The sequence below is a fragment of the Myotis daubentonii genome, chromosome 1 (assembly GCF_963259705.1).
Source record: "Myotis daubentonii chromosome 1, mMyoDau2.1, whole genome shotgun sequence".
Lineage (NCBI taxonomy): Eukaryota > Metazoa > Chordata > Mammalia > Chiroptera > Vespertilionidae > Myotis > Myotis daubentonii.
In genome coordinates, this window is record NC_081840.1 from 75,524,252 (window position 1) to 75,546,164 (window position 21,913).

A 21,913-nucleotide genomic window follows, 5' to 3' on the forward strand; every position below is an offset into this window, starting at 1 on the left:
AATAGGTTATATCTTTATTTTGTGATATCCTTGTGAGCAGATGCTGAGCTTTATGACTGTTGCTTTGACACTTGTGTCTAATGGGGTGTCCTTGGTCTCAATATCTAAGCACAGTGTTTGGACAGACTCTAGACGGGCGCAGCAGCTCAGACTCCCTTCTTTGAACAACAATATCCCCACAACCTGTAGAGCACTGGTACATCTTACAAGGACCCATGGTCTCCACTATAGCATGCAAGATGCTAGCAACATGTCTACCCACCACTGCCACCTAATGACTCTTTTGACTACTACACTTCTGGTTCTACTTCCTGATTTTGAACTCTGGGTTTCTGGCAGAGAGGTGTTACCTTGGTGACCCTAAGGTCTGTTCCATCTTGGGAATTTGAGATTCTATAATTGCCTTTGACATTAGAAGGCAATATTTGACTATCGAAGAACAAGAGACCTAAATGAATCCAATTCAATAAAACATTGATGAGGTCTTCCACAAAACTAGAAAAAGAAAACACACCCAGAAGACTAAAAAGCACAATGTAAATGTAAAGAGTTCGGCAAAAGGGAAGCATGGCAGGTGAGCAGCTGTGCTGAAGCAGTGGCCAAGTATGAATAGTTGTTATTCTTTTGGGGCTGGCTCTTCCCTCTTCAGTCAGGTACCTCTTTTTTGCGCAAGTCCCAAAAACAGGCTTTCATTTGATTCTATTATAAATTATAATTGATGTTCTTAATGGAAATATTTTCAGCTGTTATTTATTTTAGTATTGTGCAATGACCAAACATTTTCTTTCTGTATAATTTGGTATTCTTCAACAGTGTGCCAAATTTGTGTATTATTATTATTATGAATCAGACAAGGTGTATCAATGCCAAATGATGATGAGAAAGAGTGTTCACTTTGCTCCCTCTCTCACATGCCTTCCCATGAAACCATCAGATCCCTGGATTTCCTGGTCTTTCTAGATTCACAGACATACTTCAAGGGCTGTTTAGTAATACTACAGGCTTACTACTAGAACTTGTGGCATCTTTAATAATGGTATAAAAGTATTTGGCATGAAAATAATTTTATTGACATAGAAAAGTACAAAATAAAGATTACTAATTAATTTAATGTCTATGAAAATGTAACATTTGTTTTCTTTTAATTTAGGATTTGTATGACTTACATCACACTTAAGAATAAATTCAAGGTCCAATTTTTTCTCCCATTGTAAGAATTTCTCATTAGTGTAATGGTTGCTAAGAAATCATGGCCAATCCTAAAGTAATTAAGTTGCTAATTCACAAAAAATTTGAAAAACAAAATTATAAAATTCAGTTTCAAATTTTTTTGAAAAGTCACTTTTATTATTGGATATGGGAACACTCATACATATTTGATATAATGTGGGGGAAGATATAACAGTTTTTAAAGGTTCCGAATGTTCTTTACATTTTTCTCCGAAGAAGTAAAGGCATTGACAAAAACTACTTGCTTCAAACACCAAATACTTTTCAGTTCTCAAATCTTCACATTTCTTAGCACATGAAGTTTTAAAAGATCATAAGAAATTTTTTTTCTATTTTGTTATAAACTATACTTGTTTAATTCTATTTTAATAGCTATCATTGAGATAAAATCATACTCCAGGAAGAAGCATTATACTTACTTTATGGGTGTATTTGAGTGCCTGTGATACACTGCCCCTGGGAAGTGTGAGTTCTATAGTTTAGACTGAAAACTCTTGACAGATGATGGTAGCAATTCTCTTCTCTTCCTTATTATTTTTTTTAAAAATACTTTATTTATTTAATTTTTTAAATCTTCAACCCAGAGTATTTTTCCATTGATATTTAGAGAGAGTGGAAGAGAGAGGGAAAGAATGAAGGAAATATTGATGTGAGAGTAACAGATTCATTGATTGGCTGCTGTAGGAGCCCCAACCAGGGTCATGGCCAGGAAGGAGCCTGCAAGGGAGGCACATGCCCTTGACCTGAACCAAACAGTTCTTTGGCCTGCAGGCTGATACTCTATTCACTGAGCCAAACTGGCTAGGGCTTATTCTTCTTTTCAGGAAGATGTTAAGAAATTATTACAGCCAATTATAAGGAAAAGTTCTGAAGAGGTTTTCTTTGTTGTTGTTGTTTTGTTACCACATAGTAACATCATATGCCTGTTGTATAACAGTTTATGTACATTTACAGGGAAACTAGAAAATATTCTCTGAGAATAATCCACATTGTTCCTAAGGATTAGCTTGAATTCCTCTTCCTCCCATCTTCTGTAAAAGTTGACCCCAGACCCACTTCCAGGAATTGCATTGATTCTTCCATGCTCCTCTCTGTTTTTTTTCTAACTAGTACATAAAAATTCCACCTGAGCCTCAAACCAACTAATTCTTGGGGAATTAGGTCTGTCTCCATTCACCTCAGGGCAACATTGCTCCCAACTACTATCCTTATATCCAGCCAGTTTATTAGCTTGAGTACCTGGTATCCTGACTTTAACAATTCTCTCATTCACCCTTCCCAGGGTTTGGGGTTCATTAGAACTCCCCCTTTGATCTCTTGGTCACTATAGCTCAGTTGGTTGAGCTTCATCCCACGCACCAAATGTTTTCTGGTTCTATTCTTGGTCAGATCAAACCCTTGGTATTGCTTTGATCTCTGGTCTGGGTGCCTATAGGAGGCAATCAATAGATGTTTCTCTCTCACATCAATGGTTCTCTATTCTCTCTCTCTTCCCATCTCCCTTCCTTTCTGTTTAAAATCAATTAAACATATTTCTTTTTAAGTCCATCTTTTTGATAAGTCTCCTATCTTATTGTCTAATCTCAGTGAACTGGAGCTCCTATTCCTTCCCCATGGATGCTACATCTCCTTTTAGGGAGGACTTGGGTATGTCTTAATGGTCTCTGTGTGCCTGGACCTAGCACAGTGTCTTGTACCCAGAATAGCTTATGTAATGTTTTTGATTCCATCAATTAATAAATGAATTAGAGTGTGAATGGATATTGCAATGCTATGACTGATAGATTGGTAAATACTCAGTGAGTCTTAAGGGATAGGAAAGAATGTTTGGGGCTGGAAGTTGTGTTCAGGAAATTTTAGGTTGATTTTTCCAAAGGAATGGCTTGCCAAGAAATGTGAGATTAATGAGGAAAAGAAAATATGCAATTTAGGTGTCTGAGAGTACCTGACTCATGATGCCCTGTCCTTTCAGCCTAATTTGCCCCATCATACCTTTTGACCTTGGCAGGAGCCTTTATTAGTACAGATAATGAGGGGTCTGGGTCCCCTGTTGTTGGTCTTCATGCTGTGTCTGGGGCTGACACCACTGACCTTGGCTCAAATGACAACAGTATAGACTCTTCCTGGCCCAGCACTATGATGCCAATCTAAGTGGCCACAATGGCAGATACTGTGAAACCATAATGAGGAGATGAGGCCTAACTTCACTCTGCAAAGACACCAGTAACAGCATCAAGGTCATCTTTGAAGATGAGAATGGAATGCCTTACAAAAATTTCAGAATAAGGAGGTCTCCTTTCCAGGTCACTACTTGCAGGCATAAAGAGGGTCCCTCTGGCCTCCCTGCCAGTACGGAGCCACATTAGCATCCAGAGACATAGCTGTTGCCTGTGAACATGGCTAGCCTGTCTCTTTGATGACTCCTTTTACCGTCCATAGCCAGCAAGACCCTGACCCAGAGTTGGTTCTGGTCTCCATTCCTGGCATTTTCCCCCACACACTCTAAAAGAGTGGTGACTACATTCATTGCCAAGGACCCAGAAAATGAGCTGCCTAGATCTTTTGTTTTCTGTTTTACAATGTGTTAATAAATAAAAATGTCTCTGAAATCACTAAGAATCAAAGTCTCCTCATCAATTCCTGGCTTATTGATTTTACCCATTTTCTCTACTCAGCTGCCCCAGAGAGGATGGCATGGAATACAAATATGCCTTTTTCCCTATCAGTTAGTTCCTTCTCAGTCAATAGGGAGGTAGACTTGCTCTTCCTGTGAGTGTAAGGATGTTAAATTCTTCTTACAGAAAGAGCTGTGAAATGCCAGGGCTCAAGGCTGCCAAGCAAAATTTTTTGGAGGAGCAAATTGTTCTGGCTGTCAAATAAGCCAATATTAGTTTTACAAAAGTTAAACTTTGAGAAATAGTGTTTAGAACTAAATACCAACAGATTAATTAAACTTTCTATCTACCTCCCTCTTAAACTTTCTCTCTCTTTCTCTCTCTCTCTCTCTCTCTCTCTCTCTCTCTCTCTCTCTCTCTCTCTCTCTCTCTCATACTTAAACACACACACACACACACACACTCAATCCTGCATGAACACCAACATTCACTCCTAGTATGCACCTCTTGTCTTAGGCAGGAGGTAATTTTGAGTTGCTGTAACTAGACTGCTCCCAGGGTATTCTCCTGGTTATTTCATATAAAGATTAAAAATTTGATTACTTTCCATTATTTTCTCTTGAATCTTTTACTTTATGAATGGGGGTCGGGCAACTGTGAGGTCTTTGGGAATTTATAGAAAGATTCCAAGCTTATCCCTTATTCTTCTTTGTCTAAATTTGTTTTCAAGTAATCACAAACTTAGGTAAGCAGACACTCTTCATAAAATACACCAATCAATTCACAGATTTAATGGTTAACTTCCTGATACCTAATTTCTATTAACAGGTGCCTGAATATGTTATTTATAAAGTAGTTGTTAATAAATTACAATTATGAATCACTAGTTTTGCTGTCTTGTGAATATATGACGGTAGTGGTCACGGTATTCACAATGGTGCCCTCTCCTGCTGCCTATATTGCCCTGAAATGGGCCAAAAGCTTTGCTTCTTCAATACCCAGGTCATAGATTAGTGTCCAGGTGCCACTTGGAAGAGTCCAGACTCACTGAAAGTATTTAAATTTATGCAGGAAGAAATGGAGAAGTAAATTACTGGTGCACACTCAGCACATGAATCTTTCTTCCTTGAGTGAACCTATTTCAAACTTGATATCACTGTCATTTCCTAAGAAAGTAGGAAAAGGTGTTTTCCAAACCTCTCTTAATAGAAAATTTGCCTTATTTAAAATCCCAAAATACCCTTAGGAAGTGAGAAAAGTCCAGATTTTGGTAGACTATTTGGACCCTTTTCTGAGGTTCTCCAACCAGTACCTTCACCTTGATATGATGCAAGATGACTTCCATAGAGATCATTGACCTACTCCAGGCCTTGATAGGAAAGGCCAAAGGTATGGACCATCATTATATTGAGTGCCATAGCTGGGAAAACACATATCTTCTCCAAACATCTGCTTAGAGTATTAACTTTGCATTCTCTGCTCTGGTATTAGGGCAAATGACTGTTTCCTAGGAAATCACATGGCAATGGGATGGGGCTGCTTGCTGACCTGCTGATGGAACTAGCAGCTGGGTAGCCAAGCCTAGCACTTTTTGCTCTGGGTCTCTTGTGCTCTCACAACTTAAAGCTGCTTAAAATGAAATGTCAAGTGACAGGAAAGTCAGTATGTATCTCAAGTGAATTATTTAAGGAAATGAAGTCCTGGTCAACTTTGCAAGGAAAAGAAAACAAAAGCCTCAAAATGCCCAAGCCCTTTGAAGAATGGTGATATGCAAGGAAGAAAATTCCACTCAATGTGAAGAGGAAAATTTTTTGTAAGGACACAGCATAAAATCTAGTAGCTGAGATATTTCAACTTAAAAACAGCCTTCTAATTTGGAAGGAATACAGGTACTCTGCACAATAAGGGAGAGGGGAATAATAATATACGCAATGTGGTGTAGTCATTCATTATTTTATCCAGATTGAAGGAAGTAAAGGAAACCAAGAAAAATGGAAATTTCAAAAATGACCATTGCCAACACTTACTGAGTACTTACCATGTACCTGGCATTATGATAAGCACTTAACATTGATTTTATCATTTATTCCTCATAATATCCCTAGAGGTAGCTATTATTATACTCACTTACTTATGAGGAATAATGCTGAGTGAGGCTAAGTAATTTTCCCCAGATCATATACTTAAAGTGGCAGAACTAGTTCTTTGGGATCACAGTATCAAAAGAAGTTATTATTGAGGATCAGTGTGGTAGAGTGGATAGAGCCTTTGAGGCAAGATCTGACCAAAAAGTATGTGTTGGGATGGTTTGGGGATCATTTCATTTTCTGTTGTAGCTCGAGTACTGAGATACACCCATTGATGGCTACATTGGACTTCTGTTGGCAAATATTTGATGTCTTATTAAATCAGTTGGTTATTGTGGCTGAGGCTGTGGGTTTGCCCTTGCATGAATAGTTTAGGTCTTCTCTGTAGCCAGTTATCTTTCTAAATAATATCTTGGACACAAAGAAGCAGGATGAGAAAAAGTTAGACAAAACCATGCAAAATCAGAGGTGCAAGATTACCCCTGCAAGATTAGATTTGGGGAAAATAACTCAAAGTACATGTTGTGATGAAGGTATTACCCAAGTGCTAAGTGTACCTTCAGAAATTCTATCCATTAGTCTAAGGATGAGGAGTTAATCAGCATCATTTCTCCCTGCAACTCGTCTTCCCACAACTGTTCCCTTCTCTCTCTTCCTAACTCCATATCTCATATCTATAGCTGTAGGCACTGAAATGTGACCAAGAGCCTTCTAGCCTTTTGTATACAAGCAAAAGGCGGCTGTGACTATAGGAGATAGCATTTTAGAGAATTAAGTTATGTTTGAAACTGGTATGCAGGTCCCTCATCAGCCATTTCAGTCACCCAGACAGTGCGACCTGCCATCATGAAGCTTCTTTGAAAGCAAAAGGACAGTAGTACCCATATTCATCAAACTAGGACTTCAGCTACTATCAGCCCTTGGACTGCATGTGTAGAAATGGGCCTGTATGACCCTCCAAAAACGGTTATTTCTGTTTGGTTGCTCACTTCCTGTTGAGTCAGAGATTAATTTTATTTGCTCTAGTACAGAGATTTTCAACTGGTATGCCCCCCAAATTTTTAAAACCTGCAGTATCTGACTAGTCAGGGAAACTGACCACTTTTCCCTTAGATTGTCAAATTGAAAAAAATGACAACCAACACGATAGCTGCCTGGTGTGAATGAATCAAAATTATAACTATTTATTTAGTCAGATTGACAAATAATATTTTTTGGTGTGCTTCAGAATTTAATAATTAGTTTATGTGTGCCACGAGATGAAAAAGGTTGAAAATCGCATCTATAGTGAGTCAGCCCTGCCTCATTGCCATGGTCAAGGAGATTCACAGTTCATGAGTTCATGCCAATCCCAGGAGTGACCGTCAGATGGCAGCATCTAGCTAGTTGGTGTTGGTGAGTGATTCCCACTTCCAATCCTACCCTATCCCACCCCTGATTAAACTCTGTTACTAAAGAGAAGCAACTCTGAACGTAAATATCTTTAATATCCTGAATATTTGGGGAGTGGAAAGAGAGAGGGAATAGAAGATGTGCATAAAGCACTGATTTTAGACTCAGATAGATATGGGTTCCTTCCTTTCCTCAGTCAACAAAAGCAATGTTCTAACACTATATGGCAATGCTTTCTTTGTTGTGGCTCTGAAGGTTTTTGTTTAGTTTTGTGATTTTTTAAAAAAGAACTCTATTAAACATGCTTATTTTATGCTGCCAAAAATGCCAACAAAATGATTCTGCAACTAGAGTGGACAGCAACTAAAAACAGCTATTGAGAAGAAAGACACAGCCTGAAGGATACATGCATGATGATGGATTATATCACCAGGGCCTAGTTTTTAGGTTGTGCATAGAAACAGCAAGGAAAAAGGTCACAGTGCAAGTCCTCTTTTGTGGAGATTGTGCTTTTGAGATTTATTTTTAAAATTTCTTTTAACAATCAATTCCACAAGCCTGGGAAACACCTTCATTCCCTATACCCATATCATTTCCTCATTCATTAGTTCCCTTGTTTTGTTTATTAGTTCACTCAACCAATATTTACTATTTTCAGAGCACTTTGGCTGGATACTCCATTTTTTAGAATAGGATTTATAGGTTTTCAAAAAAAAAACAGCTCAATTTTAATATCATTAAAAGAATGCCAATGGGTGAAAAAGGTGAAGGAATTAAAAAGTACAAATGGCCAGTTTTAAAAATAGCCATGGGGATGCCAAGTCAGCATAGGGAATATAGTCAATAGCATTGTATTAAGCGTGTACAGTGTTACATAGGTGCTAGATTTATGTGGTGATCACCTCCTAAGCTATATAAATGTGTAATCACTGTGTGGTACATCTGAAACTAATATAGTATATGTCAACTGTAATTGAAATTTTTTTAATTTAAAAAAAGAATAGACATATGAGAGGAAAGGCTAACCCTAAATGTTACTCTATTCTTTTCCCACACCTTCCTCAATTCCCAGATTTCAGGAATTCAAATCAGTTTACAAACTCTCATTGGCATATCCTGTCAGTCCAAACCTTTGGGAATCAGAGTCTCCAGGGAACCATACACTCTTCTAAGATCACATGACTAGAGAATTTCCTCAAGAGACAGACAACTCTAGTTTCATTTAGATCTGCCTTTTCTCCCTTTTCACACCCTGACCATAAAGGACATATACACTTGGACATCCAGCCTGTCAGTCTCTGCCCTGAGTCATTGTACTGGCTACAGCACTGTCTCTCTTATAAAAGAGAAAAGTTCTTGCTTTCAGAGAAGATCATGTTTGCAAACTTTTAACTTTTGGGGAAGCAGTGATGAGAAAAGTTGTGAGCAGAGAAGTGGGGAGGAAAGAGTAGACTATAGAGTTGACAAATATCAGCTTGCCATTGTCAACACCTCTCTCCGGTGCACATTTGTTACCTTCCTTTCTCCTACCCCTTGGTTTCTCTCCAGGCGCCTCCAAGGCAGTGATGGCTCTCCTGAAGACCCTTTCATTGCTTCTGCTCTCGCTGCTGACTTTGCTGGGGCTGGGGCTGGTGCAGCCCTCCTATGGCCAGCCCATGTACCAACGATTCCAGCGGCAACATGTGGACCCTATAGGGCCAGGTGGCACCAACTTGTACTGCAACACGATGATGCAAACACGGGGGATGACCAGGCCTACGTGCAAGCAATTCAACACCTTCATCCACGAAAACATCGGGACCATTAATAACATCTGCAACACCACCAATATCCAGTGCAGGAATGGCAGGATGAACTGCCATGCAGGTGTAGTGAGAGTCACAGACTGCAGAAATACAGGAGGTTTCCCACCCAACAACTGCCAATATCAGGCCACTGCCATCACTAGGCGTGTTGTCATTGCCTGTCAGGGTAACCCCCTGGTGCCTGTGCACCTTGACAGCTAGATACTACTCTGAAGGGGGTATCGTCCTGTGGTTGACTTTTTACTTATTCCTTGAATTGCAATGAGTAATGCATTTGAGCTATCTCAGGCTCTGCCTCCTCTGCTTATTACTCCCTTTTCTCTATATAATCCATTCTGTTAAATGCATCAAAGAGAAATGGAGACATATAATGGGACTGGGCTTTTCTGTAAGAAAAATTTCTACAAACTCTTCTGTTTCCTTTTATAATACTGGTCAGCTTAGCTCTCTCAGATCCTGCCTTCTGGAATTTAGTTACTATGTATATGATAGAGCATTACAAGTATTTTAAGGTGCTTCCATCTCAGTTATCTCATTTTAATACCACCACACCCCTGCGATGCTGATGTTGCTACATATAGGGCCCAAAGTTAAAGGATTTCCTGAAGATGATGAAGTTAGTGGAAATGCTGAAGCAACAAATCCACTTCAACTGGCTACTAATCCGGGACTTTTTCTCCTTCATCATGAGGAGTGTTTGAAAGTATCATCTTTTTAATATTCTCAAAAGTCAGCAGTTGGGGGAAGCATTAAAAACTTGGAAGTATAAACTGGCAAAATGAGACTTCATTTTGTACAATTGTCTGTATAATTGGCAACCTTATTATGTTTGGATCAAATAAGACTAAGACATGGTACAAAGAACTTTCTTTTTCTCTTCTCAAACTTTTGAATCATTGAAGTAAGTTAGAGTATTAACCATGTACTATATCATTAAGACTCATTCACTCTTCCTGATTTAAAAGATTTTCCAGGTACTCCTTTTAATAAAGAACTCAAATTACAGAAATCTGTGAATATGGTGCTATGGTATTTATGTGAAGATTTTTTTCTTCTATCCTCTTTTAATTCTTTTCTAGTTTTTAACATGCACCAACACCTCAATACACTCATAAACTGGTCCATGATTAAAACCTATTGGATCAATGACCACAACACAGAAACATTTGTGTCATTTACTAAAGACAATTCTCACACCCCTTCCTTTCCCCTTAGATTGTTTTGAAACAAATTGAGGAACAGAGATGTATGAAGACACCAGCAGCTAAGAAGGGAAATATGTATGTGAGAGTGTGTGTGTGTGTGTGTGTGTGTGCATGTGTGTGTGCACGCATGCCCCAGTGAAAGGACCAAACAGAAAATATTTGAATTGCAGGAAATATCCATTGTTTATATTTAAGGTGTGCAACCTGATTGAGTATACATTTGCATTGTCAAGAAATCAATACAATCAAGGTAATCAATGTATCTGTTACTTCACATGGTTACCAAAAGTGACTCTATTTTGAACTGTTTTCAACCATTCTTTTCAACACTACTGAACATCATAGCTTAGCGCAGCCAGTTTCTACTGAATGCATATTGCTTTCACACTATTGTAAAGTCAAAAAATCATAGGCATGAAAATTCATGAGTAAAATTGTGAATCATTTTTGCTAATTCAAGTCACCAAACTAAAACTTAATAACTAACCAAATTTCAGCGTCTTCCAGAGGTGGAATTGTAAACCAATCAATTTGGAATTTCATGATCAGCACTGGTAAGGTAATCTGCCTGATATGACCCCCTGCCTACCTCTGAATGAAGGTGTCCTGCTTAAAATAAACCACTCTATTAACTTGGTAATCCACCTTCTTTCTGCCTATAAAACCTCCCATTTTGTACAATTCACCAAAGTGCTGTGTAGTTGCTAGATGGGATGCTGCCCATTTCCTGAATTGCTTAATACAGCCAATTAGATCTTCAAACTTACTTGGCTGAATTTTATTCTTTATCTCCTACCCCCAAGGCCTTGCCATTCCTTTGTACCAGAAGACTGTCTTTGATGTATGACACAAAGAGCTCCAGGCTCTTTTCAGGGTGACCTCCAGTGTTCTAGATGAGGAGATATATTGGTACTGGCTAATAATGCGGAAAACATGATAATTCAAGAGAAACATCAAAAGTACTTTATTCAAAGTAATGCCCACTGCTAGCTACACATTTTCCCCATCTTTCAGGTAATTTGTGGATACCGTCCCAATAGAGCTTTTTTTGTTTTGAGGCAAACCATTCAAAGACCCAATTTTTCACTTCGTCATATGTTTTGAAGTGCTGCTCAGAAATTACATGTGCCATCCATCAGAACAAGTGGTAATCTGAAGGAGCAAGGTCTGGTGAATACCTCGGTTGGGCTAATACTTCCCAGACAAAATCTCTTAACATGTCTTTAAAAGGTTTTGAAGTGTGTGATGGGGCATTATCATGAAGCAAAATTATTTTGCCGTGTCTTCTGGCCCATTCTGGTCATTTTACCATCAAAGTGTGGTTCAGATTGATAAGTTGTTGTCAGTAGTGATCAGTATTATCAGTTTCACCTGGTTTTAGAAGCTCATAATACACCATACCTTCCTGATCCACCAAACGCAGAACATTGTATTCTTTCTGAAGTGATTTGGCCTTGCAGTCGATGTTGATGGTTGACCTGGATCAACCCATGTTTTTGTGCATTTGGGATTGTCAAAATAAATCCACATTTCATTGCCAGTCATAGTACAATGCAAAAAAAAAGACTTTCTTTCATTCCATTGAAGCAACATTTTACTGATGACTTTTCAGTTTTCCATTTGTCTTTTGTTTAGTTGATGTGGCACCCATTTTCCTTCCTTTAAAATCTTTTCCATTGCTTGAAAACGATGAGAAATTGTTTGCTGAGCAACATTTAATCTTTCTGCAAGTTGTTTTTGAGTTTGACATGCATCTTCTTCCAATAATGCTTGTAATTGTTGGTCTTCAAACTTTTTTGGTTGACCTGGATGTTCTTTGTCTTTCACATCCAAATCATCACTTTTAAAGCATTTAAACCAGTGTTCTCAAGTATCTTGAGATGGAGCATGTTCCCAAAGTATATGATAATTTTCAGCAAGACTTTTCTTCAAAATAAAGTAATGAATTAAAACTTCCCATAAATGCTCTTTCTTTGGCATAAAATTCAACATTTTTAAACATAAAAATATCTATGATGTTAACACTTTCAGAAAATTTGACATATGAAGTTTGAAGTTTGTGGTCAATACAACAAAATAGTATAGGTATCAAAACGCATATATATCAACATACCTGTAACTCCATCTATAAAAAAAAACCGCATTATTAATCGATACACCTGGTATATCTGGCCTCCCACCTGCACTTGGTTGGACTGGTTACCCTGTCCGCACAGGAGATACATAGATATCTCTCCCTTCCTACTCTTGCTTACTGACATCAACACATTGGACCCCGCCCACTCTGAGAGAATGCAATAAAATTTCTTAAACTCTCACCATGTTTCTTGGCCTGTCTCCAGTCAGTGTTAGAGAAGACTGGAGAAAAAAAAACAAGCAATGCTTAGAGAAAGGGAAGTTAATTGTAATTATGTGCAGGCCCAGAGAAAATTATGTCTTTCAAATTCTGAGCACCCAACATGGAAGAAACATTCTCTAAACTTTTTCCAGTCCTTTGTCTCCCAAATTTGGAATGAGACTTCTGGGCCTTCTGAAAAAGGAGGCCTGCGTGCTGGGAAGGGGCCAAGAGACCATATCTTAAGGCTTGGCCTGGTGCCAGCACTGACAACTTTGTCTGGGGCATAGTTTATGGCCTCTCTGGAATGGGAGTAGTCTTTCTTTTTTTTTTTTTATTTTATTTAAGCAAGCAAGCATTTACAGAAGCCAAAATAGCAAGGTTAAAATTTCAAACAGCAGTTTTTATATAAGATGGATGCTTCATTAGTATGGATTTAACAGTCACTTTGCCACAACTTGCCTCTCGCACACTCTTCTTCCTTTGTTTTAGCTGAAGATAGTATATGCCCAAGTGCTGGCCACCTCTTTCAGTTACTCATCTTTGAGTTTTTCACATGTATGTATGAGATATTAATGATAATTACTTGTTTGTTTTTCTCTTGTTAATCTGTTTTTGGTTACAGAGACCTTAGCTGAGAACCTAGAAGGATAAAAGAAAAGATTTTTTTTTCTCCTCTACACTGTCCTCAGAGTCTGAATTTCAAGTAGTGATTCAGGGTTTAAAAAAAAGAATAAATAAGGGAGTGGATTTATGCCCATTAAGCCCTGATCTCCAGCTTAACTCAGTTAATTGGTTTTCCTCTATTTCCAAAGACCAATTCTTCTGCTATATTTTTTTCATATTGTAATCTCTCCCACATTCTTCCAGTAAATCCCCACCCTACTCACACCGCCATTTACATTTTTCCCCTTAAGCTACCTCAAATTGTTTTTGAGTTGCTGTCAACCAAAAACTCTAATGAATAAAATCAATTTGCAACATTTGTGATCTTCATGATCACCAGCATGACTATGCCATCCAAATTTTGGAATTTTTCGTGTATACTAGATGCATATCCTACAGGAAATATTAACTTTCTCTAGTACGCACATAATCTCCTACATAATCTGACGTTTGCTCACCTCTCTGGCCTCATCTCTTATCATTCACTTTCCTTTCCTCTTAAAAGCAGTCATACTTAGGCACTTACGGTTCCAGGAATATACTATACACATTTCAGCCACTGAAACTCCTTTCCTACTTCTTGCTAATGTCCTATGTTTAGTTCTTTGGCCATTGAGAAGCTTGTAGGCTCCAATTCATGGTGATCCTTCCCCTCTGTTACCAAACAAAGTTCAACAGAGTAAATTTGGCTTTATTAAGTGATTCATAAATGCAGCAGCATCCAATCTAGCAACAATGCTTTGCCTAAAAATCTCACCAAGGCTCAGTGTTTTGAAATTCATCATACACAACCGAGCCCTCTGCAATGTAACAAGGTAATGCATCCTGTCAATAATTATACTCAGCACTGTAAGCCTCAAAACACCTTTCTGCATGACTCCTTCCAGAATGTGGCTGCTGCCTGTGAGCTTCCCAAGACTGTCTGCAAGAAAGGCCACCAGAGCCCAAAGCCTATTAACTTCACTAACTGCAATCTCACTGCAGGGAAGTATCCTAATTGCTGCTACAAAGATGCTGCCCAGTACAAGTTCTTCATTATTGCCTGTGACCTCCCTCAGAGGAGAGACCCTCCCTCTCATTTGGTTCCTGTTCACTTAGATAAGTTTGTTTAAAGTTTTTAGCATTTTGCCTCTCACTTGGTACAGGTTCCCTTATGCTCTCTTCTGCCTTTTCTTTGTTGATATCCCTAGTTGCCATGGAAGAAAAAAGGAAGGTATTGGGAGAATTAGAGTATCAAGGACACTAGACAAGAGTTGGGACAAAAAGAAATAGGATTCATTTCTGCTTCAGAGCTCTGTTTGTTTCAAAAGAAGGCAATAAGGAAGAGGGCAATGAAGTGTTCAAACCTCCATAATTTTAACCTCAGGACTTCTGTTCAGCTTTGCTATGCTGCGTTAGCAGCAATAAAACATTTTCTGCTGCATTCTAATGAGTGTGAGAATGAGTGAGAACTCTTTCGTTACCAGAAGAGGACTGACACTAAGGGAGGGTCTCTCCCATCACCAGTTGTAAATAGGCACTACTCTGGTGTCAAGGGAAATGAATTTCAGGACACTCACGTAGGAGGAATTTAGAGATAGTGGCAAAATATATTTATTTATTTACTTATTTTAATTTATCTTCATTGCTGAAAGCATTAAAGATGTCCAGTTTGTTTGTTTCCCATTGACCCCCTCCAACCCGCACCAGCCTCACCCAGGCCTTTACTACTCTATTGTCTGTGTCCATGGGCTATGCATATATGCATACTAGTGGCCCAGTGCATGAATTCATGCACTTCGAAAGGGAATTAATTAGAAGAAATATTTTAATATTGCTATTTGCCCTTTCTCTATAATAGAAGTGTCGGAGATGAAAGGAAATTTGCAAAATTTATATGAAAATAATATATAAATTTTTTAATAAATAAAAAATAACAACATGATATAACAACAACAAATACATGATATACAAAGAACAAAAACATTATATAAAAACAGCAAAAAATGATTTAAAAACAACATTGATACAATGACTGATAAATGGATTTAACTTATTCTAATATATTTCTGTATACCACATTAAGAGTAAAAACACTTACAGAGTGCTCAACTAATTTCCCTTATGATGAAGTATTTATAATTTTAACCTTAACATCACGTGCTCTTTGAACTCGAGAGAAAGAAACATATACAACTGACCATGTCTGAAAACGGGTTCAGGAAGGAATATTCCTACTTTGTCTAGAGTTTGTTCTTGTGATTTATTAATAGTCATCAAAATGCTGGCATCACAGGAAACTGTCTTTAAATTAATTTAAATGGGAGGCCAGTGTCAGATAAGGATAAGTCAATTCTTGGAATCAGAACAACCTCTCCTTTCACAGATCCTGTTAATACTTCAGCTTTGATTATGTTAGGTCACAATCTTTTGATAATAAATCTAGTACCATTACAAAGACCCCGTTTACTAGTAAGCTTTCTCAGTAGCATGATGATTGCACCCACTTTCAATTTTAATTTATAACATGGCATTCCCAAATGAGTAATACTATTAAGAAATTCGATGGGAAAATTTTCCTTTTTGGCATCATTCATTGAATCGATGGAATCATCACTCAAATAGGTGTGAAAATTTCCATTGAGCATATCCAAAATTTCTTCATTTAACTTATGAACATGCTCATTTTTTGGACAAAGAATCACATGTTTAGATATATCATTAAATATATCTACAGATATACTATTTTCAAAGGTAGCTTCAATAATAGGTCCATTACAAATCTTTTCAAGGGGATTTCAATAATATCCATTCCTAAATAAAAACTGCTATCAAGTTTGTCATCTCAAAGTTTTACTAACCATTTGCTACTAGAGGCCCAGTGCACAAAATTCTTGCACAGAGGCTTGAGGGGATTCCCCAGCCCAACCTGCATCCACTGCATTCGGGGACCCCACGGAGGATGTCCGGCCACCATAAATTTGAGATCGGACACCCCTCTCACAATCTGGGACCGCTGGCTCCAAACCACTCAATTGCCTGCCTGCCTGATCAACCCTAACTGCCTCTGCCTGCCTGCCTGCCTGCCCCTAACTTCCTCTGCCTGCCTGATCACTCCTAACTGCCCTCACCTGCTGGCCTGATCTCGCCCCCCAACTGCCCTCCTCTGCTGGCCAATTTGGTTGTGATTGGTCAGTTTCTGTGCCAGTCAGCATCAAAAGCTCCACCTCTAGGCAGCCATTGGCTCCTCACAGTTGACCCAGATTTTGTTCTGATTGGTCAATTTCTATGCCAGTCAGTGTCAAAAGCTCCGCCTCCTAGGCAGCCATTAGCAACTCACAGTTGACCCAGATTTTGTTCTGATTGGTCAATTTCTATGCCAGTCAGTGTCAAAAGCTCCGCCTCCTAGGGAGCCATTGGCAACTCACAGTTGACCTAGATTTGGTTCTGAATGGTCAGTTTCTCTGCCAGTCACTGTCAAAAGCTCCGCTTCCTAGGCAGCCACTGGCTCCTTACATTCACCCAGATTTGGTTCTGATTGGTTAGTTTCTATGCCAGTCAGCGTCTCTGAGCCTATCAACTGTGCCTAATCAGAAAGGTGGGGCTTATCCATAGCCCTGGTGGAGGATTGGAAAGAAATGGAGGCACAATTGTTGGCCAGGCTAGGAGAGAAAGAGATGCAAGTTCTGATCAATTGCTGCCACAGAGGCTACGGATCAGACCCTGCCTTTTTCTCTGCAGGCCTCTCTCTGAGCCTGATCCGCAGCCTCCTAGGCCAGTGATGGCGAACCTTTTGAGCTCGGCATGTCGGCATTTTGAAAAATCCTAACTTAACTCTGGTGCTGTGTCACATATAGAAATTTTGTTATATCTGTAACCATAGTAAAACAAAGATTTATATTTTTGATATTTATTTTATATATTTAAATGCCATTTAACAAAGAAAAATCAAAAAAAAAAAAGAGTTCATGTGTCACCTCTGACACGTGTGTCATAAGTTTGCCATCACTGCCCTAGGCAGTCAGTGCTGAGTCATCCCTCTGCCCCAGTCAGTGCTGGGGAGCACTGACTTCTGGTCGGGTTGAGCCTTTGGTCCTAATTGGTCATTGTAACCTTGGCTCTTATTATATAGATAAGCCGAATCCTCTTGTCTGTTTGTTTTAAGAGACACCTGTCTGAAACTTCCCCAAACACTACAGTACATTAAACTTGTTTGTACTATGGCTGATCAAATAGCATGGGCACAACACTGAGATATCATCAAAAATCCCTTCCGAGGAGAACTTTCACACCAAATGCAACATTCAAATTCATAATTTCTCTTAGTAATCCTATCTATGATGTTTATAGCATGATGGGATGCCATGGTGCATTCATCAATAATGAGAATTGGGTCTTTTTAATTTTTTTAGCAACTTCACTGTTAATATCAAGTCTAGAAATGGACGTTTCATTTAATGGAATTGGCAATTTATATTGGGAATGAAAGGTTCTTCCACTAAGAAGGAAATTTGCAGCAATAACTATACCACCATGACCTCTAACATAATGTATTAAAACTTTATAAAGATACATTTTCCCAGTACCGCCTGGACCATCCAAGAAAAAAGCATTTGGGGTGTACAGTTTGATCTTCGATGGTAGAAGTTATAGTCTGATAGGGCCTGTGACCAGGAGGGAGGAAGAAGCTATCACTCCGTACCAACCATGTCAAACTCATGGCCCGCAGGCCACACGCAGCCCACAGCGAATACTTTTGTGGCCCAGCCAATATAACAGTATGTAAGAAATGTTTCAATAAAAATTTCATAACTTAATTTTTACAATATCCTGTTATACATAATCCTATATAATAAAAAGCTAATATGCAAATGGTCATCAGACCCTCATGCCCTTGCACCGGACCTCTGGTTATTAATAATGAACTATAACATTCACTAATGAATAAATACTACAATCATGTTGCATTCAGTTCCCTTACATGCCTTATGTGCAGGCACACCATTTCTCTCCACTAATACTAGCAGCGAATATTTTAGCTTCTGTTCGCCACGTCATTATTCTTGGACTGAACTGTTTGGCGAGTGCAACAGAAAATATTTGACTTTTGGAGAACAAGAAAAATAGGTTTATTTGCATTACACTTATTAATTTGTGGGGTTATTCAGTGTGCGGTAAGTTTTATTCAAGAAAAAATACTAATTTTTATTAAAATGTTCTATTGTTTTATGTGAATGACTAGAGGCCTGGTGCACAAAAATTTGTGCCCTGGGGGCGGAGGGGGGTCCCTCATCCCGGCCTGTGCCCTATTGCAGTCTGGGAGCCCTCGGGAGATAATGACCGACCTGCTGGCTTAGGCCTGCTCCCAAGTGGCAGAGGGGAGCCACTAGGTGCAGCCCCTGGTCGGGCTCAGAGCAGGGCCAATTGGGAGTTGGGGCGCTGCCCCCTGTCATGCACAACAGCAGTGTGGATTGGGAGGTTCCGATGCCACCCTCAGTCATGCGCAGGGTAGGGCTGATTGGGGGCTTGGGCACCGCCCCCTGTCACACTCAAGGCAGGGTCAATGGGGAGGTTGCAGCGTCACCCCCTGTCACGCACAGAGCAGGGCTAATCAGGGGGTTGGGGCGCTGCCCCCGTCACACACAGAGCAGGGCCAATCAGGGGGTTGGGGCGCTGCCCCCTGTCATGCAGAGAGCAGGGCTGATCAGGGGGTTGGGGCGCTGTCCCCTGTCACTCACAGAGTAGGGCCAATAGGGGAGTTGGGGTACCAACCCGTCACACACAGAGCATGGCAGATCAGGGGGTTGGGACACCGCCACTCTCACACTCAGGGCAGGGCCGATGGGAAAGTTATGGCTTTACCCCGTCACATACAGAGCAGGGCCTGTGGGCGGGGAGGGTTGGGGCACCGCATCCTGTCACACACAGAGCCGCAGGGCGATCAGGGGGTTTGGGCTCTGCCCCCTGTCACGCTGATCCCGGTGCAGGGAGGCCTCTTGGCTCCACTGATCCCGGTGCTGGGAAGCATAGTACCCTTTTACTATATAGGATACAGGTCTGGTACACGGGTAGGGGCTGGCTGGTTTGCTCTGAAGGGTGTCCTGGATCCGGGTGGGGGTCCCCACTGGGGTGCCTGGCCAGTCTGGGTGAGGGGTTGAGGGCTGTTTTCAGGCTGGCGGGTGACTGAAGCTCCCAACCACTCCTTTTTTTCTTTTTTCTTTTTTAATTCTGGGCCAGCTTTAGCTCTGGCTCCAGCTCTGAGGCCTCTGCTGCTGAAAGCAGGTATCTGGTTTGTTTGGGTTCTATAATCGAAACTCTGTATCAACTCCAGCTCTGAGATCCTGGCTGGCTGAAAGCAGGTTTCTGGGGTTTTGTTTAGCTTCTATATTTGTAACAAAATGTTTCAAACTGCAAGCTCAGAGGCCGGCAAGGCAGGTGGGGAACGTTGGAGTCCTCCGTCACTGAAGCAAGCAAGCCTCATGTTCACTTTAAGCTGCCTGGCTGCAGGCCGTCATCTTGGCTGGCAGTTAATTTGCATATCGCCCAGATTAGCCAATGGGAAGGGTAGCAGTCGTATGCTAATTACCATGTTTCTCTTTTATTAGATAGGACTAGAGCCCCAGTGCACAAAAATTTGTGCACTTGGGAGGGGGGGGAGTCCCTCAGCCCAGCCTGTGCCCTCTCGCAGTCTGGGACCCCTCAGGAGATAACGACCGACTTGCTGGCTTAGGCCTGCTCCCGGGTGGCAGAGGGCAGGCCCAATCCCTAGGTACAGCCCCTGGTCGGGCTCAGAGCAGGGCCGATTGGGAGTTGGGGCGCCGCCCCCTGTCATGCACAGAGCAGGGTAGATTGGGAGGTTGCGATGCCACCCTCAGTCATGCTCAGGGTAGGGCCGATTGGGGGGTTGGGGCACTGCCCTCTGTCACACTCAAGGCAGGGTCAATGGGGAGGTTGCGATGCCACCCTCAGTCATGCTCAGGGTAGGGCCGATTGGGGGGTTGGGGCACTGCCCTCTGTCACACTCAAGGCAGGGTCAATGGGGAGGTTGCGGCGCCACCTCCGTCACGCACAGAGCAGGGCTAATCAGGGGGTTGGGGCACTGCCCCCGTCACACACAGATCAGGGCCGATCAGAGGGTTGGGGTGATGCCCCCTGTCACACACAGAGCAGGGTCGATCAGGGGTTTGGGGAGCTCCCCCTTGTCATTCACAGAGCAGGGCCGATCAGGGGGTAAAGGAGCTCCCCCCTGTCACTCACAGAGTAGGGCCGATAGGGGAGTTGGCGCACCGCCCCATGTCACCCACAGAGCAGGGCCGATCAGGGGGTTGGGGCGCTGCCACTGTCACACTTAAGGCAGGCCGATGGGGAGGTTATGGCTCTACCCCATCACACACAGAGCAGGTCCCATGGGGGTGGGGGTGGGGGTTTGGGGCACTGCCCTCTATCACACACAGAGCAGGGCCAATCAGGGGGTTGGGGCACCGCCACTCTCACACTCAGGGCAGGACCGATGGGAAGGTTATGGCTCTACCCCATCAGACACAGAGCAGGGCCCGTGGGGGTGGGGGGTTGGGTGCTGCACCCTGTCACACACAGAGCAGGGCCGATCAGGGGGTTGGGGCTCCGCACCCTGTCACACACAGATCCACAGGGCGACCAGGGGGTTTGGGCACTGCCCCCTGTCATGCTGATCCCGGTGCCGGGAGGCATATTACCCTTTTACTATATAGGATAGAGGCCTGGTGCACAGGTGGGGGTGGCTGGTTTGTCCTGAAGGGTGTCCTGGATCGGGGGGGGGGGTTCCCACTGGGGTGCCTGGCCAGTCTGGGTGAGGGGCTGAGGGTTGTTTTCAGGCTGGCGGGTGACTGAAGCTCCCAACCACTCCTTTTTTTCTTTTTTCTTTTTTAATTCTGGGCCAGCTTTAGCTCTGGCTCCAGCTCTGAGGCCTCTGCTGCTGAAAGCAGGTATCTGGTTTGTTTGGGTTCTATAATCGAAACTCTGTATCAACTCCAGCTCTGAGATCCTGGCTGGCTGAAAGCAGGTTTCTGGGGTTTTGTTTAGCTTCTATATTTGTAACAAAATGTTTCAAACTGCAAGCTCAGAGGCCGGCAAGGCAGGCGGGGAACGTTGGAGTCCTCCGTCACTGAAGCAAGCAAGCCTCATGTTCACTTTAAGCTGCCTGGCTGCAGGCCATCATCTTGGCTGGCAGTTAATTTGCATATCGCCCAGATTAGCCAATGGGAAGGGTAGCGGTTGTATGCTAATTACCATGTTTCTCTTTTATTAGATAGGATTACTCATTTATTTCAGCCGTTTGTATTCAGCATGTCTCTATTGGAATAAGCTTACATTTCCATGAAAATTTTGTGTTTTTTGTAGCCCACATAAACTTAAACCTCATTTATTTGGACCATATTAGCCTTTGAATTTGACATGCTTGCTCTAGGCCCTAGAGCAGGGGTAGGCAAACTTTTTGACTCGAGGGCCACAATGGGTTCTTAAACTGGACAGAAGAAGAAGCTGCGGCCGTGTTTCCCGACATTGCCATGTTAACACTGCTGCTGGTGAAGGAGCTGAGGGGAGAGCAAGAGAACCCTCT

General features: G+C 41.4%; 2 protein-coding genes and 1 pseudogene across 9 annotated transcripts in view; all 3 read left to right on the plus strand.

The window, feature by feature from the left end:
- LOC132239617 (ribonuclease 4-like) overlaps positions 1 to 10,146 on the plus strand; it is a 192,076-nt gene extending 181,930 nt beyond the window's left edge. For 3 of the 4 annotated variants that reach the window (XM_059706138.1, XM_059706148.1, XM_059706161.1), the window contains exon 2: positions 8,873 to 10,146. In XM_059706138.1, coding sequence (XP_059562121.1) covers positions 8,890 to 9,330 — 441 coding nt within the window. In that variant the 5' untranslated portion in view covers positions 8,873 to 8,889 and the 3' untranslated portion in view covers positions 9,331 to 10,146. Of the gene's footprint in view, positions 1 to 5,134; positions 5,235 to 8,872 lie in introns of those variants that run through there. The other variant, XM_059706129.1, reaches the window with a different exon arrangement.
- The window catches only part of LOC132239625 (ribonuclease 4-like), a 337,426-nt gene that overhangs the window by 181,959 nt on the left and 133,554 nt on the right, over positions 1 to 21,913 (plus strand). The gene's annotated exons all lie outside the window — the stretch shown is intronic.
- LOC132239723 (angiogenin-like) lies at positions 2,735 to 5,081 on the plus strand (annotated as a pseudogene).